This window comes from Trachypithecus francoisi, unplaced genomic scaffold, assembly GCF_009764315.1.
Source record: "Trachypithecus francoisi isolate TF-2019V2 unplaced genomic scaffold, Tfra_2.0 Lachesis_group3, whole genome shotgun sequence".
Classification (NCBI taxonomy): Eukaryota; Metazoa; Chordata; class Mammalia; order Primates; family Cercopithecidae; genus Trachypithecus; species Trachypithecus francoisi.
In genome coordinates, this window is record NW_022681468.1 from 119,849,272 (window position 1) to 119,866,945 (window position 17,674).

Consider the following 17,674-nt stretch of genomic DNA (forward strand, 5'->3'; position numbering starts at 1 on the left):
GGGCTCTCTTGCTGTTTCTAACGGTCAAATGTCTTTGGAATCAGCTAACTCTGTGTCCTCTACATCTCAGCAAGGATTTCTTAGGTGGCATACTTGTTACTTCTGACCGCTCTTATTTGGATTTCTGAGCCAAGGCAAGTCTAACAGTCTAAGCAAGCTTTCAAGAATGCAGCTGTCATCTGATTAGACCCCATGAGAATGAGTTCATTATGGAACTTTGATTGACGTCAGCTAACTCCATTATGCTTTTACCCTTGGCCTCCCAAGGATACGGAGGATCTTGGATACAACTCCCAAAATAGAGAACTCATCTGTACCTCTGTAATATTCCATGTTTCATGATTTATGTTCCTTGACCCAAACTCCTAATGTTCTTTCTTCTTCCACTGTGCTCTCAGGAACTCATGTTCTTATTAACAGATTTCCCTGCAACTTCAAATCTCTCACAAAATAATCCATTGATAGTTTTCCCTAGTGGTCAGGGGTTCTTAAATTGAGGTCGACATTGTCCGGGGGAACATTATGGGGTGTCTGCATACTTAGATGGAAAATAAATTACATTATTTATTTTTACCAAACTCTAACTGGAATTCACTAGTTCCTTCAATTATGAATGCAGGCCAAAAATCAGAGCATTAGTAGTACCTGTAACTGGTATCAATACAAACTACAGATATTTTTATAGCACATTACAGTTTGTTGCTCATCAAGATATTTATGTTCATCATTACCCTGCATTTATTTAATCAGACCTGCTGCTCTGTCTTTAAGGTATTAATAAAGAAGCACACAAATTACTGTATGACAAACTTAAGAATACTTTTAAAACACATTTCAATGCAATTGGTTTTCTCTGTAATTCTCTCCGTGCTATACCTTCAGAAATACTATACCAGGAAAGGTCCACAGGCTTCACCCTACATCCATGGCATACAGCCCTGCAACCTAACAGTTTATCTCCTGCTGCAGCCCTGTAGACTTTTGGAATAAAAAAAAAAAAAAAAAGCTATTTGTTTTCTAAAGGCTGACATTCTACAAGTATGGTAAACAGAGGGAGAGGCCAGCAACATTTTCCTAGTTCCTCCCTATTGCCTTGAAATGTTCCTCCTACATGCCAGCCCCTGGTTTATTTCAGTATCCATGAGAACAACAATCATTCTCGGCCGGGCGCGGTGGCTCAAGCCTGTAATCCCAGCACTTTGGGAGGCCGAGACGGGCGGATCACGAGGTCAGGAGTTCGAGACCATCCTGGCTAACACGGTGAAACCCCGTCTCTACTAAAAAAAAAAAAAAAAAAAAAAAAAACCACAATCATTCTCATATGCTGTAGTCACAGGGTCCCAATGTCCCAACTCCGGTAAATCTTTATCTCTATTCCATTACAGCTAACAGGCCAAACCTTATCCCTCAGAAGTGTACCACCTCTAAGAACCTGGAGCCTCTGCCATATGCCCCAACTACAATATCCTTTTCTGCTCTCACTCCCTAACTCTTGTCACACCTGCACCTTACCCATATTTACACTAACAGTCCTTTCTAGCTTTTCCCCAAAGCATCCAAAACTTCAAGTTTTAACTTTCTTCCCAAGCCAACTCTTGTCCCATCAAAGTTAATCCTTCCTCTTGGATCTAGATTCAGATTTTCCTGCCACTTCTAGGATCTTGCTCCACCAATAATCATCACTTTCATGTTTATTAACACCTAGTAGGTAAGCGGCACTGGGTAGACAATGACAGACAGCACACACACAGTCCACTCTCATTAAATTCAAGTGATTCAGACAAATTGTAAGGGTCCTTTGGCCCAGGGTAGGGGCAGCTCTAAAGGCCCCATTTCTCACTGCTGGACTTAAACATCTCTTCAGCATATGAATAAACTCAAGTCTTTACTGTCTTCTAATGTACATATACAATGTGTGTGCGTATTTTTTCATCGTTGCATAATCCCTCAAATCCCTTTTAGTTATCACCCTTCTCTGTCCTTCCCAAGCTAATAATCAAGGGCCTGTTGTTCCTCAAGCTTCTGCTTTCAGCTTGTTCCTCTCTATTCGCTATGAATTATTTTATCTCACCCAATTGCTTCAATCATTTTTCTATTGGCAAAGCCTAAACCTACAAACCTCAAGTCAAATCTCTCTCCTTCCAAATCCATGTACCTCTGCATCCAATTACAAGGCACTTTCACTTGCATAAATTGAACATTTCAAACACAACTCATTAACTGCCTACACCTGCTCCTAAAACCGCTTCTCCTCAATCAAACACCTCCTTATTCTCCACATCCAGGTGGACCTACTTCCTAAGTAGCTCTCAGTGTTGTCTGACCTTTGCCTCCAGGTCACACAATTGCTTGCCTGAATTGCTGCAAAAGGCTCCTAACTGCTCTTTCATATATTCAGGCTCGCCCTTGGTAAATTATTTCTCTACACTGGCAAAATGATCTTTCTAAAAGACTAATAATCCTTCTTTAAGGGGAGGCTGTATGACACAGTATAAAGACACAAGCTGTGAAAGTCCAACCAACCTGGCTCCAGCCTTGAGAAATTTAACCTTCCCAAACCCATTTCCTCATCTGAAAAATGGGTATGATACAATCCTACCTATCTATTGTATCTAGATACTACAATACATACTAGACCCTTAATAGCTGGCAGCTAAACATTATTCCTTCAAGATAAAATTCAAACTTCTTGATATGAAAGACAAGGGTCTTCATGACCTTAGCTTTCTCTCCTGTCTCAGTTCTCATAGTTCACCAACCTACATCCTCTACTTCAGCTACTTTGACTCTGCCATATTATCTCAGGACTAAGCAACTGCCTCCTGGGACAGGAATGTTGCCTTTAATCCTATCCTTCTTCATACAGCTCACTCCTACTCAATTTGTCACCTTCCCACTCCCAGATTGGTTTAGGCAGCCCTACCCTGCACTCCCATCATACTCTACTCAGAAAATCTAGTTTATCTACTGATCTCCTCTACTAGGATGGGCTCTTCCCAGCAGGACTGTGTCCTTTGTATCTGTGTTTAATTCCTGGCACACAGTAGGTACTCACTACATGGTTATTAACATAAAACACAACATGCAAGGTGACAGAAAACCCAGTTACACTGATTTGATCACACTGTATACATCTATCAAAATATCACATATACCCAAAAAGTATGTACAACTCTTATTAATTTTTTAAAAAACTACAAAAAGGCAATGAGACATAACATGCATAGATTTTAAAAAACACATATATAGATTGGCTATGTATCTATTTAAAGCCTTCAACTGACTTATGTTCAGAATTTTCCCATCTCTAGAAGCCAATTTTTACCACTAATAAATACTGAAATAACATTTCAAGGACCCAATACTGACCTACAATACTAAAATTAGACTTTTTTTTTTTTGAGACAGCTTCTCTGTTGTCCAGGCTGGAGTATAGTGGTGAGATCAGGGCTCAAGCAGTTCTCCCACCTCAGCCTCCAAGTAGCTTGGAACTACAGATGCACCACACCCAGCTAATTTTTTGTATTTTGTAGAGATGGGGTTTCATCATGTTGCCAAAGCTGGTCTTGAACTCCTGAGCTCACGTGATCCACATGCCTTGGCCTCCCAAATTGCCAGGATTACAGGTGTGAGCCACCACACCCAGACTAATTGAATACAACTTTCCTCATTCTTAAAGAAATCAGGGTATTGTAAGAGATTAATACCAAACCAGTATAATTATAAACTTAGCCTCTAAATTATCTAATGGAGGACAATTATGCTTAAACCATCCATCGAGACTGGTTACAGTGGTTCATTCCTGTAATCCTAAGACTTTGGGGTGGCCAAGGTGAGAGATTACTAGAGCCCAGGAATTTGAGACCACCCTGGGCAACATAAGGAGAACCCATCTCTACAAAAAAGTTGTTAAAAATTATACAGGCATGGTGGTGCACACCTGTAGTCCCAGCTACTCAGAAGGCTGAAATGGGAGAATCAATTGAGCCCAGGAGTTTGAGGCTGCAATGAGCCATGATCACACCACTGCATTCCCTCCTGGGTAACAGAGTAAGACCATCTCAATAAAATTTTAAAAAAAAAAAAAAAAAACAAAGAACCACCCACTGGCTAGGTGCGGTGGCTCACGCCTGTAATCCCAGCACTTTGGGAGGCCGAGGCGGGTGGATCATGAGGTCAGGAGATCAAGACCATCCTGGCTAACACGGTGAAACCCCGTCTCTACTAATAATACAAAAAATCAGACGTGGTGGCGGGCGCCTGTAGTCTCAGCCACTCGAGAGGCTTAGGCAGGAGAACGGCGTGAACCCGGGAGGCGGAGCTTGCAGTGGGCCGAGATCGCGCCACTACACTCCAGCCTGGGCGACAGAGCAAGACTCCATCTCAAAAAAAAAATAAAAAAACCCCACCCATTGATAAGCAGATAATAAACTGGCGTTGCAAGTTTCTGAAAGTTAGAGCAATAAATAAATACTATGCTTTACTCACCAGCTTCACGTAATCTGTTTCCTTCTGCTCTGGTCCGGTTAGTTCTTTCACTTCCAGCAAGATCTACCAAGGACAACTGACTTACAGTGATTTGTTCTTTTTCCTAAAAAGATCACAAAGCCAATAACTTAAAATGGGTTATAACTGGTTTACGATGTTCTTTAAATAGATTCATATCAACAAGCTAAGTCTTAATGAACATTTGCACAGAACAAAATGCACAGGATAGGCAAAGGGTTCATATTTTAGGGAAGAGTTTGCTAAAAGAGTTTGATAAATATACTCATGACATTAATGATTACTTGTCAATTGGCTGGTCTTCCTTCTGCATCAAACAGTAAGGTCCCTGAGAGCAGGGACTCTGTCTTTTACTACCTTATCACCAGCATGCTGCACAGTGCCTACTACTCAGTAGGAACTCCGCAGATATTTGCTGAATAAGAGTCTAGAACAGGATTATCCTAAATTCTTCTATAATCAGATGTTTAATAATCTTATAATAACCTAATTTTGTAATGCTATAAATAATTTTTTTGGGGGGGGCGGGGGAGAGAGAGTCTCGCTGTGTCTCCAGGCTGGATTGCAGTGGTGCCATCTACGCTCACTGCAACCTCCCCCTCCTGGGTTCAAGCGGTTCTCTTGCCTCAGCCTTCCGAGTAACCGGGATTACAGGCGTGCGCCACCATGCCCAGCTCATTTTTTTCGTATTTTTAGTAGAGACAGGGTTTCACCATGTGGACCAAGCTGGTCTCAAACACCTAACCTCAGTTGATCTGCCTGCCTCAGCCTCCCAAAGTGCTTGGGATTACGGGGGTGAGCCACCATGCCCAGCAGATAATTCTTATAAAAAGAAGTGAAAGCCAAGTGGCACCTCACTGATGCTGTAATATTAGATGTGATTCAAGGGAAATCAGGTATATATGGAAGGCTGACTTATAACCATTTTTTTCTTTTTTTTAAGACACAGTCTCACTCTATCACCCAGGCTGGAGTGATCTTGGCTCACTACAACATCCACCTCCCTGGTTCAAACAATTCCCCTGCCTCAGCCTCCTGAGTAGCTGGGACTACAGGCACGTGCCACCATGCTCAGCTAATTTTTGTATTTTTAGTAGGGACGGGGTTTCACCATGGTGGCTAGGATGGTCTCAATCTCCTGACCTCGTGATCTGCCTGTCTCGGCCTCCCAAAGTGCTGGGATTACAGGCGTGAGCCACCGCGCCTGGCCCTTATAACTATTTTCTAGCTAACAATTATTGAGTGTTGACTATAAGCTAAACACTAGACTAAGAACTTTACACACATTACCTTCTTTAATTCTCACAACCTTATAAGGAGGTTTTATTATAGCTAGTCAGTAAATAAATAGAAATCAGCATTTAAATCTTAGAGGTCTTCAATACTACTCCTGTCACTTATAAACCTTCAGAATGCCACAATTTCATGATACAGTTTGAATAAATTACACTTTAATGAATTACAGTTATTAGATTATGTATACTCAGACTCACATGCTATCACTAATTGACACAAGCCTTGTAGTGGTGGCAGGCCCGGCAGTAAATAGTGATCTGCATATGGGGGACACTACTGGCCTATCAGCCAAGAGATGAACAACTTATAACACTGGCCACTTCCTAAACTATACCTACCCTGAAAAATGAATTACTGACATTTTACAACCATTAACTGAATTTCCACTTACAGAATGAGTCACCAGAGAGAAAACAATCACAGTCTTATTTTATCACTTCTATCAAAGAGATTTTTAAAGATCTGCAAACTTTTTTCACAGCAAAATTCAGGCTCTAAGATTCAATATCCAACTTCCGAAAACTATAATAACGGGGAAAAAAAGTTTTTAATGTCATCACCTACATACAGAGTCATCCCTCGGTATTCTCAAGGGATTAGCTGTAGGCTCTCCTACGGATACTAAATTTCACAGATACCAAATTCCATGGATGCTCAAGTCCCGTGTACAAAATGGTGCAGTATTTGCATATAACCTATGTACATCCTCCCATACACTTTTTAAAATTCTATTTTTAAATTTTTTTTAGACTTACTTTATTTTTTTGCAAAGACAGAGTCTTGTTTTGTTGCCCAGGCTTGTCTCAAACTTCTGGCCTCAAGTGATCCTCCTGCCTTGGCCTCCCAAAAGTGCTGGGATTACAGGCATGAGCCACACATGCACCCAGCCCTCCTGTATACTTTAAATCATATTTAGAGTACTTATAATATCTAATACAATGTAAACACTATGTAACACTTTGTTATACTGTATTGTTTAAGGAATAATGACCAAAAAAAGTCTGTACACGGTCAGCACAAATGCAGCATTTTATTTTTGAACATTTTCAATCCACAGTTGGTTGAATCTATAGATGTAGAACTCACAGATACAGAGAACCAACTGTGTATTTATTCTAGAGCAATCTTCATTGCAATAAAACCTCCCTAATTTAACTTTTTTTTTTCGAGACAGGGTCTCACTCTGTTGCCCAGACTGGGGTGCAGTGGCACGATCTCAGGTCACTGCACCTCTGCCTCCCAGGTTCAAGGGATCCTCCTGCCTCAGCCACACAAGTAGCTGGGATTACAGGAGTGCATCACCGTGCCTGGCTGATTTTTCCAATTTTACTAGAGACTGGCTTTCACCATGTTGGTGGGATTACTCTAATTCCAAAAATTAAGGATAGAGTTAGAACCAGAAAAACTCCACATACTACAACTTTACCTGTAAGACATTGTCTCCATCTGCATCCAAGGGAGCCTGAACTAATTTAATGTTGAACACGCTATGGGAACGGCTGGACTCACGATTCAAATGGGTATTAGCAATACGTCTCTTTTTCTGGCCTATGACAACAGAGAAATCATTGGTCAAACCTGAACTCAGTCATTTCATTACACATGCTTTCTAGTAAGTCAAAAAAGATTGCCATTAAATGTAGTAGCAACTCTAGGTGATATTTATCATTCTGTATTTTTCTAGTTCTAGATGTTTCTAACCTCTCCAGAAAACTTCAAAAGCCTCCTCAGTAGATTTCACTTCAACTTCTGTACATCCTGCAACATACATGTTATGGTTCTTATCTTCACGAAGCAATTTAGATTGTGGAGGTCTATGGGAAAGAAAAAAAAGATTAGTTTCCTAAATTATGAGATGCCAGTACCTTCATTTAAGACTAAGACTAAAATGCCAAGTGACATGACATGTTATTCTTCTAATGAAAATTATATATATTTTATAAGTATATAATGTATAATACTCCAGAGAAATATTAACTTAGATAAGATTGTAAAGCTAAATAGTCAAGATTAGTTACATAACAAGATAACAGAAACCAATTTTGTTTTAAAAGCTTTGCTCTAATTTACTCTAAGAAAGCACATGAAACAATACTTACTAAACAATTTAGAGACCAAAGTAGTATTACAGCAACATCACATGCACAGGTTACGCATCAAAATCTAGTATTTTCCTAATTTTAAAAGACTAGCAGACAGAACCGGTTCTGACCTCCTCGGCAACAGCAGAAAACAAATTCAGAAAGAGTTTGGTATATACCAGGAGTGGCAATCTTTTCAAAGTGGCTTATGAAGTTTTAGTCTGTATGACAAGATGAAGGTTGGGTAAGAGAGCTACCTGTTTGGTCTTAGTTTTGTGAATGGTGAAGGTAGAGACATTTACCAGTCACCATCACTGATAGTCAACAGTAGATCTGTCAGGAAGCAAGGAGGGCTTAGAGACAGCAGGCAGCCCAGTGACGATGGAAAATAATCTACATGCAAACATGCCACAGAATGCCAACCATAGTATAACTGCACCCTTCTCCTTAAGAAAAGAGCCAACACCATCACATACACAAAATCTGTGTTCCTCATGGGTGTGCTGCAACTGTTCCACCTACCAAAGGAATAAGGTAGAAGTTACTGTTTCTACAGCAGCCATCTCACACCAACATGTTCAGTCCAGACTATGTGTCATATCTTAATGAATCACAATGAGTCATATCTTAAAAACCCTCCACTTGTAACAGTTTTTCATTGTATTAAAAACTACTAAAAGTTAACTAGCTTAAAAAAGCAGGTCTAACACCAACCTAACAAATTAAATATGAATTCAGTGCCAAACAAGCACCCTTGTATGTTCATTCAAGGAGTTACCCAGAAAGGTTACAAAGCACACAAGGTATTTTTGTCAATCTTCTTTTGTATAACTAAATAAAGCCAAGATATGATCCTTTGAAAATAATCTCATTTAGAACAAACAAAAACTTGGCACGTGGGCATACACGAAAATGGATACACTCAAGATTAGAGTCAAGACAACTGACACTTTAAAACAAATGGCAAAGTAATTAGTTTGATATAAAAAGTAGTTGTCAGGCCGGGCATGGTGGCTCACACTTGTAATCCCAGCACTTTGGGAGGCCAAGGTGGGAGGACTGCTTGAGGCCAGGAATTTGAGACCACCCCAGGCAACATAGTGAGACCTCTATCACTCCTATCTCTACAAGAAATTAGAAAATTAGCCAGGCATGATGGCTTGTGCTTGTAGTTCCAGCTACTTAGGAGGCTAAAGTGGGAGGATCACCTGAACCCAGGAGGTTGGCTGCAGTGAGCTGACATGGCAGAGCAAGACCCTGTCTCAAAAAAAAGTAAAAAAGTAACTGTCTCACAAGGTCTTAACTCTCCCATGTATTGCTCCACAACCTATCCCAAGTACTTTTACTATTACCAACATTCCAAGGGTAAATAAAGTTCTCACTTGAGGAAAGATTAAATAGAGCAAAAGAGTCTTCCTTGGCATAAACTCCTACGATTAATATTTTTACATTTAGCTTACTTAGCCATATTGTAATTGTTTTCCCAGTCAATGTGATGGAAATTCAAGGACTGTGGTAAAGATAACTGTATCAAAATGTGACTCACTAAGAACCACAGAAATACTTGTATCAAGTATGGCCTCAACCAGAGTCCACAAATTTTTCATGTAATTAAAAGCGGATATATACTGGTATGTATACTCAGTCTAATGATTTTCTAAATCCAGCTGTTTCTCCAATAATGTTCCATTAGATATACACACAGTTAAATATAAGACACAAGTCCTTGTATTATTTACGTTCTGAGAGGCCCTAATAAAGACAGCATTGAAGACAAGCCTTTAGCTTAAAAACAAAGCCATCAACTCAGGAACAAGATACTAACATGAAACATCTCCGGGGTCAACTCTGGCACAAATGCAGATTTATCATTTGTGATGCCAAGTGGTAACCAGTCTTACGTCTCAGAAAGGCAAGACCCAAGGAAATCTAGGAGGTAGTATTTCAACTCTGGTGGAATTACAGTGCAGATATCACTCCATATTAATGAATGATAGAAGGTATGTAATTATTACTTGTACAGATAACAGCTTTAGGCTCCAGTCTGTAGAAATCACCAAGATACAGGTGGTTAAAGAGGCTACAAAACTCCCTTTACTGTGTCAGGTTCTTGAAAGGTAGTCCCAGAACACATCAATAGGGACACTTCCTTATATAATTAAGATCCTTCTCAAAACAGCCCAGGGCCCAGAGTTTTCCAAAGTAATCTCCAAGATGAATATTTGGGTCCCTCTTCTCCTTAGATGCTTTAACCCACTAGTTCCCTAATACAGCTACATATCTAGTTAATGATAAACATATTCAAACACCAAACTACGTGATATACAAATTATATCATTTCATTCTGAAAACAAATGCAAGCATTATTCTCATTTATAACTGAAGAAACTAAAGCTCCTTGAGGCAAAGTAACTTCCCCAACATTAACAGCTAACAAGGGTCTCTCTTCACTACTTACTTGGGTTTTATGGGATCAAACGGGACCTCTTCCAATAGATCATATATGTAATTATTATATATTTCAATATAAGAGACAAAGACACCATAGACACTATCTTCATCAACCTCTTCTGCTTTGCAGAATTCTTGTACAGTTATCATATCTGCAAACTCTGGATCTACTTGCCGTCTAAAAAAAAAAAAAGTTCAATTGTATACGTTGTAAATCCATTTTAAAAGTAAATGATCCCAGCCGGACACAGTGGTTCACAGCTGTAATCCCAGCACTTTGGGAGACCCAGGCAAGCGGATCACCTAAGATCAGGAGTTCGAAACCAGCCTCGCCAACATGGTGAAACCCTGTCTCTATGAAAAATTAGCCAGGCATGGTGGCACGTGCCTGTAATCCCAGCTACTAGGGGAGCTGAGGCAGAGGGATCACTTGAACCTGGAAGGTAGAGGTTGCAGTGAGCCGAGATCATGCCCCTGCACTCCACCCTGGGCAACAGAGTGAGACTCCGTCTCAAAGAAAAAAAAAAAAGTAAATGATCCCAAGGGGAAACTAACAGATACAATAAATACCTGCAATTACAAGCAGAAATACACAAAGCAACTTTATTCATAGTCACAGTTTGCCAGCAGTATTCCCACGTCCTCCCAAACACACAACAAAGGCTTTTGTACCCTCTCCCAACCCACAGTGGCATCTTCTTAAAACAGTGATTGAAACAAAATGTGCTCAGAGCCAAAGAGAAAACATCTGAGCAAAGAACTTAGACCATTCCTTAACTTTAATCTCACAAAAGTCAACTTCTCTATTTAATGTTCACCATTCCTTATGTCTGGGCAAACCACAGGAAAGAATCCTGTGCCCCTAAGGCCAGTGCTGCAGACAAATATAATTACTTACTTGCTAGAAGGGGTCTTTGCATTGGGCATAGCTTCTCTTTTCTGACGTTCTAATAAGGCATCAACCTCACACTGTATATCCATACTATTCCTATCATTAGATTTGAAAACCTGAAGTGGGGGCAAAAAAAATCACACCACGTTTTGTAGAATTTAACTTAAATAGTAAGAAACATGCTTAAAAACTAAGGAACAGTTAAGGTTTCAAAATGAATCCAGTGCTTTGGTTCTTCTTTACTACTTCTGTATCCATCGGTGTCTTAGTCCAGCAAGATAGTCACAACACAAAAGAATCATACTTACATATCGTTTAGCTTGAAACGACCCGATACTGTTAAAGATCATGTCCAAACAACGAGGAAGCAGCCCTCCTTCCCCTGGAGAACCAGTCATTGTGTGAGTTTTTCCACTTCCCGTCACGCCATATGTAAAAAGAAGACCTACAGTGTAACAAGTCACAATGAGTTGTATCTTAGAAGTTCCCCACTTACAATATTTCTTCACTGCATTAGAAAACACTAACAAGTAGCCGGAGGAATCAAAAAAGGCAAGTTTAGCACCACCCTAACAAATTAAATATGGATTCAACACCAAACATAAATCAAATATGTAAATATCAAAAAAGTTTTATCAGAAGAGGAGAAAAAGGAAAATCCAACAGAACTCCAAGAGTCACATCATACCATTTTTGCCATGAATGAGGTCATCGACCAAGGGATTAGCCACAACATCAAAGAGTTCCTTCTGGGTGGTGTGAGTGCCAAATACTTGTTTAAATGAATACTGAGTCTGTGGAGAAAGAAAAAAATGCACTAAATGGAATTCCACTATTATCTAGGCTAAAAATACATCTACTTAAACTCAAAGTGTTTATGACATTTAAGATCTAAGTATGCAAAGAAAAAATATAAATGGTCTTTACAGTTGGAACCCTTAGTTTTTTAGTTACTAAAAAGTCATGACATACCTATATTATACCAATTATAAACTGGCAAATGTTTTCAGTCGCAACTACTAAAGACAATGTAGAAAACCTTTTTTTTTTTTTTTTTTTTTTTTGAGATAGAGTTTCGCTGTTGTTGCCCAGGCTGGAGTGCAATGGCACGATCTCGGCTCACTGCAACCTCCACCTCCTGGGTTCAAGCGATTCCCCTGCCTGTCTCAGGAGTAGCTGGAATTACAGGCATGCACCACCATACCGGCTAATTTTTATATTTTTAGTAGAGACGGGTTTCACCACGTTAGTCAGGCTGGTGTCGAACTCCTGATCTTAGGTGATCCACCTGCCTCAGCCTTCCAAAGTGCTGGGATTATAGGCGTGAGCCACCGCACCCAGCCAAAAATGTAGGAAAATCTTAAGTCCACTAATACTTCTAATGTAAGGCTGATTTTGTTTTAATTAAGTGACAAAGATCAAAAAGTATTATAATGAGTCACGGTCACAGATTTGTGAAAATCTACAAGCATTATGTCACACATGACTTTACTGTTTCCTAGTTTTTCTTTATAAAGGTGTCATTTAAAATAGCATAGCACGGGCACAGTGGCTCAAACCTATAACCCCAGCACTTTGGAAGGCTGAGGCAGGAAGATCACTTGAGGCCAGGAGTTAAGAGACCAGCCTGGGTAAGCTCATCTAATAAAAAATTTTAAAAGTAAAAACAACAACAACAAAAAACCCGCAAAAAACTGTGCTGTGGTCGCACCATTGCACACCAGCCTAGGTAACAGAGTGAGACCCTGTCTCAAAAAAGAAAAAGAAAATAGACAAATAAAATAAAATGGCATAGTAGCATAATACCACATTTTGATGTACTATACTTTAAAATCAGAATATTATCTCATCTCTGAGTTCTTACATGAAATACATTTTAAATAAATTGTGACCTTTAAGAAAGTAAGAACACTTCAATTATCAAGGCTCTCTAAATACGATTAATAACATATCCTGTAAAAACAGCTTTAGAGTTCAAAAAGAACAAACAATCTTGGAACTGAAAGGATGCACATAGGCCAATACTGAGAAGACAGATGACCTCACAGTCCTCATGAATGACTCCCTCCTTTCAAGGTAAAGAAAACTGAGGCCCAAAGGTGAAACTTCTCTGAGCTCATGGAGTTAATTAGTATCAAAGCCGTCGTCAGTGCAATGTTTTTGTTTTCTTCCTTTCTTTTTTTTTTTTTTGAGACAGAGTCTTGCTCTGTCACCCAGGCTGGAGTGTAGTGGCAGGGTCTCAGCTCACTGCAACCTCTGCCTCCTGGGTTCAAGCCATACTCCTGCCTCAGCTTCCCCAGCAGCTGGGAATACAGGCGCCCGCCACCACACTGGGTAACTTTTGTATTTTTAGTAGTGACGGGGTTTCGCCACGTTGGCCAAGCTGGTCTCGAACTCCTGATCTCAGGTGATCCACCTGCCTTGGCCTCCCAAAGCCCTGGGATTACATGCATAAGCCATCATGCCGGGCCGCAATGCTCTTTTCATTATATAATGTTGCCTTCTGTCAGAAAGCAGTGATTATTTTTAATCCCCATCAAACCTTTTTATATCTACTTGATACCTTTATTTACACATACTTGAAATTTACTTAAAGAAGTAAAACTCAGTAAATCAGTGTTTAACCATATTATATCCTCAAAGACCTGCTCCTCCATAAAACCCCCCCAGACCATTCATTCTTGCTGAAGCCATATTTACTGTCTGATGAACAGAACATATAAGGTACATATTCCTTGGAAGTTTACATTATAGTAGAGGAAAGACAATAAACAGGTAAATAAATAGATTGTGGTTAAGTAATATAAAGGAGGTACACAGAGTACAGATCAGGGGAGAGGGGCTGTGGGGTGCTGTTTCTGATTGCACAGGCTATACGACCTGAGGTGACATTTAAGCTGAAACCCAAGAATGACCCATGCTAAGATCCAGAAAAAGTCCAGGTTAAGGCAACAGCTAACAGCCAAGATTCTGCCTTATCCAAGGAACTCAAAGGATTGGATAAATACTAAAAGATGAATGAGGGTGGAGGGTGGAGAGACAGATGGGAGGCGGATGAAGCAGGATTTTGTAAAGGTTTTGAATAGGAAAATGATGAGATTTTATGTTTTAAAAGAACACTGCTCTGTAGAAATGGATTAGAGAAGATCTCAAGTGGAGGCAGTTGGGCTTTGGCAGTCTTGTCAATGATATCCAAAGCACACTCAGCAAACCAATGCCTGTCTGAGAACTGTTACAAGACTACTTAAATGTTTAGAAAATTGTTTTTTGTTTGTTTTTTGAGATGGAGTTTCACTCTTGTTGCCCAGGCTGCAGTGTAATGGTGCAATCTCAGCTCACTGCAACCTCGCCTCCTGGGTTCTTCTGTCTCAGCCTCCCGAGTAGCTGGGATTACAGGCATGCACCACCACACCCGGCTAATTTCTTTGTATTTTTAGTAGAGACAGGTTTTCATCATATTGGTTAGGCTGGTCTTGAAGTCCTGACCTCAGGTGATTCACCAGCCTTGGCCTCACAAAGTGCTGGGATTACAGACATGACTCACTGCGCCCGGCCAAATGTTTAGAAAGTTTTACAGGCATTTGGCACTGCTCAATTATCAGTAATTCAGCACATATTCAATAGGCTCATCTCTATGAAGAGATTATGAACTAGTTCCCTGTTGTCTAACTCACACGGGCAGTTCCATCTAGCACAGTTGTACAGAAGTCCCAGCTGTGATGCATTAAAAATAAAAAAGCTACTCCTTCATTACAGTAGCACTGGTCTCAGTGGTTAATAATGGGGCTCAGACTAGGGTGGTGGCAGTGGAGATGGAAATGAAAGGACAGTTTCAAGACACATGTTGGAATATAACTGATAGGAGCTACTAATGAACTAGTTATGAGGAGGGGCAAGTAAATGGTAGGTACCAGGTTTCTGGCTTGAGCAACTGGACAGATGATAGTGCCATTCTTTGAGAAGAAAACAAGGGAGGAAGTATTTAGAAAGGGAATAAGAAAAATCAAGAACTCCTTTTTGGGCATGTAAAATTTGAGATGCACATGTGACATCCAAGCAGAGATATCAAGTAAGTGGCTGAATGTTTAGAGCCAGAGAAAAGGTTTCGGCTGGAGATACAGGGAGAGCTGGAGCGGGAAACGGGAGTGCTGCTGACAAACAGGTTATAATGAGGATGAAGAGGTATACATCAAATTTAGCAGCAAAGAGGCCACTGGTATTCTTCTGAAGAGCAATTTCACAGGAATAGTAGGCACAAAAGAGTGAGTGACAGCTAGAAGTAGAAATGGTAGCCTGCCTGAATTAATCCTACTGCATTCCCACAGTCCCCTCATCTTTAGCACACCTAACTTTCTGTCTTATTTATATGAGAATTATTTGTTTATCATATGTCTTAAGTTATAGACTTTCTAAAGGCAAGGAGTATATCATGCTCATTTTTTTAAAATCTCCTTCCCCCCTCCAGCTATTAGCTTAGCACATTTGCCAAATATTTTTGAGTTGGTTCAAAATTATACTAAAAATAAAAACACTGCCTACGAGATTGATACAAGTATACAATGCCTATTATTAAATGTTACTTTAATTTCCACACATGAAGTTGTATATATAAAACTGCCTAGTACAATCATGTATCATTCCACATTAAATCATCCCTAACACATGCTCTAAAAAACAGTAATACTCAGGGTAGGAAATTATCTGCTAAAAGCAATCCTCTAACTCCAGCATACCAAAGATATGTCTGTGCATCCCAGAAGTCAAAAACACTTTAGATACAGTGGTTATAATGAAGTAAATAAGTCTTTCAAAAATGTGGGCTCACAAATGAACTTTGTTACATTTAAAAATGTAAAAGTCATTCAGGAAACAACATATTGAGAAAAAATAACTTGGTTCAAATCAGAATTACCTCCTTATAGTCTCCATTTCGGTTCAGTCTATAGCCCTCAGGAGTATGAAGCTGAACAGTTGTGTTATTGATTACTTCTATGCAACACTCTTGATCAGGAAAGCCCAGTGGGCGCACCCTACAGTATACCTGAAGAAATAAGAAGGTGCTTAAAGAACAAAGTTTGATCTTATGCCTGATTTTTCACTTAAGCTTCTCATTCATTCCGTCATTCATTCAACAAACATTTGGCCTCTCAATTTTAGAGCTCTGTATCTCCAAGAGCTATGAAAATTAAAATCTGCTACTTGAGATTGACAAATACAAACATATATTAGATACGAGAAGACTTTAAATACACACAAAATTAAAATAAATTTTGATAATAAAAATCAAATTGCAGTGTATTCACTACTATATTGTACACAAATAATAGTTATACTAATATCTCTAAAAGTCAGCATGTCACACAATGAGATTTTTAAAACTGTTAGAATTTCTTGGAAATCGATGTCAATTTAAAAACTTGTCAGTTTAACCCGACATTTAATATACAAAGACTTTTTATTTATTTATTTATTTATTTAGAGACAGAGTTTCGTTGCCCAGGCTGCAGTGCAATGGTGTGATCTTGGCTCGATGCAACCTCCTGGGTTCAAGTGATTCTCTGCCTTGGCCTCCCCAGTAGCTGGGACTACAGGTGATCCACCCGCCTCAGCCTCCCAAAGTGCTGGGATTACAAGCGTGAGCCACCACACCCAGCCTACAGAGACATTTTTGAAAGCAGGGGAGGGGGCTTGAGGAAAACTCATTCAGGTGTGTGCAAAGCACCTGGTTCCCCTAACTCAGAGCCAGCGACCCACTCCAGTGGCAGCAAGGGGTAGATTTAAAATACCTCAGAGCAAAGAACGCTTTTTGTTTGCCATTTGCTGTTTTGTTTTAAAATTCTTATTCCTTTTGCCTGCTTCATTTTTCCTTCATAATTTAACATTTGCTTTTAAAAGCAAGTTCCCAAACCAGAAACTAGTGAAGTACTTGAATTATGAGTAGATACTAGACTGAATTAAACTCGGTCCCAAGAAGTTTGGAACTCTCCTTCATGCCATCAGTTACTGTATGGCATGAATTGGGTTCATATGAACTCACTTCATATTCTTTGGGATGAAAATGAACCCAGTTGGAGATTTTTAATTATCTAACTCGCCAAATTATAATTACAGAAGGTATGCAGTTGACAACCAAGGACTTCATTTTACTGGACTAATTAATCTTACAGAGAAAATTTCACAGCTAGAACTAGTTTTACAGAATTTAGTACATCCATTTAACTAATTGTTCTTTGATTATATTTCCACGTCTTCTTCCTTCCCTTCCAAGCACACACATAAGACAGAAAGGACTGAAGAGATAAGTTTCTTAAACACACACACATAAATTCACAGGGAGACCTTACCCCAACTGGGTCTTTAAGGTTCGTTTGGGACCCTTTTTTCACGATAGGTTTCCGGGGTGTCTTAGCTCTCCTGGTCACAGATTCAAAAAATAACAATAACTTTT

General features: G+C 39.6%; 1 protein-coding gene across 3 annotated transcripts in view; it reads right to left on the reverse strand.

The window, feature by feature from the left end:
- KIF23 (kinesin family member 23) overlaps positions 1–17,674 on the reverse strand; it is a 34,579-nt gene that overhangs the window by 15,172 nt on the left and 1,733 nt on the right. For all 3 annotated transcript variants that reach the window (XM_033189578.1, XM_033189577.1, XM_033189576.1), the window contains exons 2-10: positions 17,571–17,640; positions 16,139–16,267; positions 11,915–12,020; positions 11,535–11,671; positions 11,233–11,342; positions 10,342–10,512; positions 7,504–7,616; positions 7,229–7,350; positions 4,489–4,591 (exon numbers count right to left, since the gene is read on the reverse strand). In XM_033189578.1, the coding sequence (XP_033045469.1) occupies positions 4,489–4,591; positions 7,229–7,350; positions 7,504–7,616; positions 10,342–10,512; positions 11,233–11,342; positions 11,535–11,671; positions 11,915–12,020; positions 16,139–16,267; positions 17,571–17,640 (1,061 nt within the window). The remainder of the gene's footprint in view (positions 1–4,488; positions 4,592–7,228; positions 7,351–7,503; positions 7,617–10,341; positions 10,513–11,232; positions 11,343–11,534; positions 11,672–11,914; positions 12,021–16,138; positions 16,268–17,570; positions 17,641–17,674) is intronic.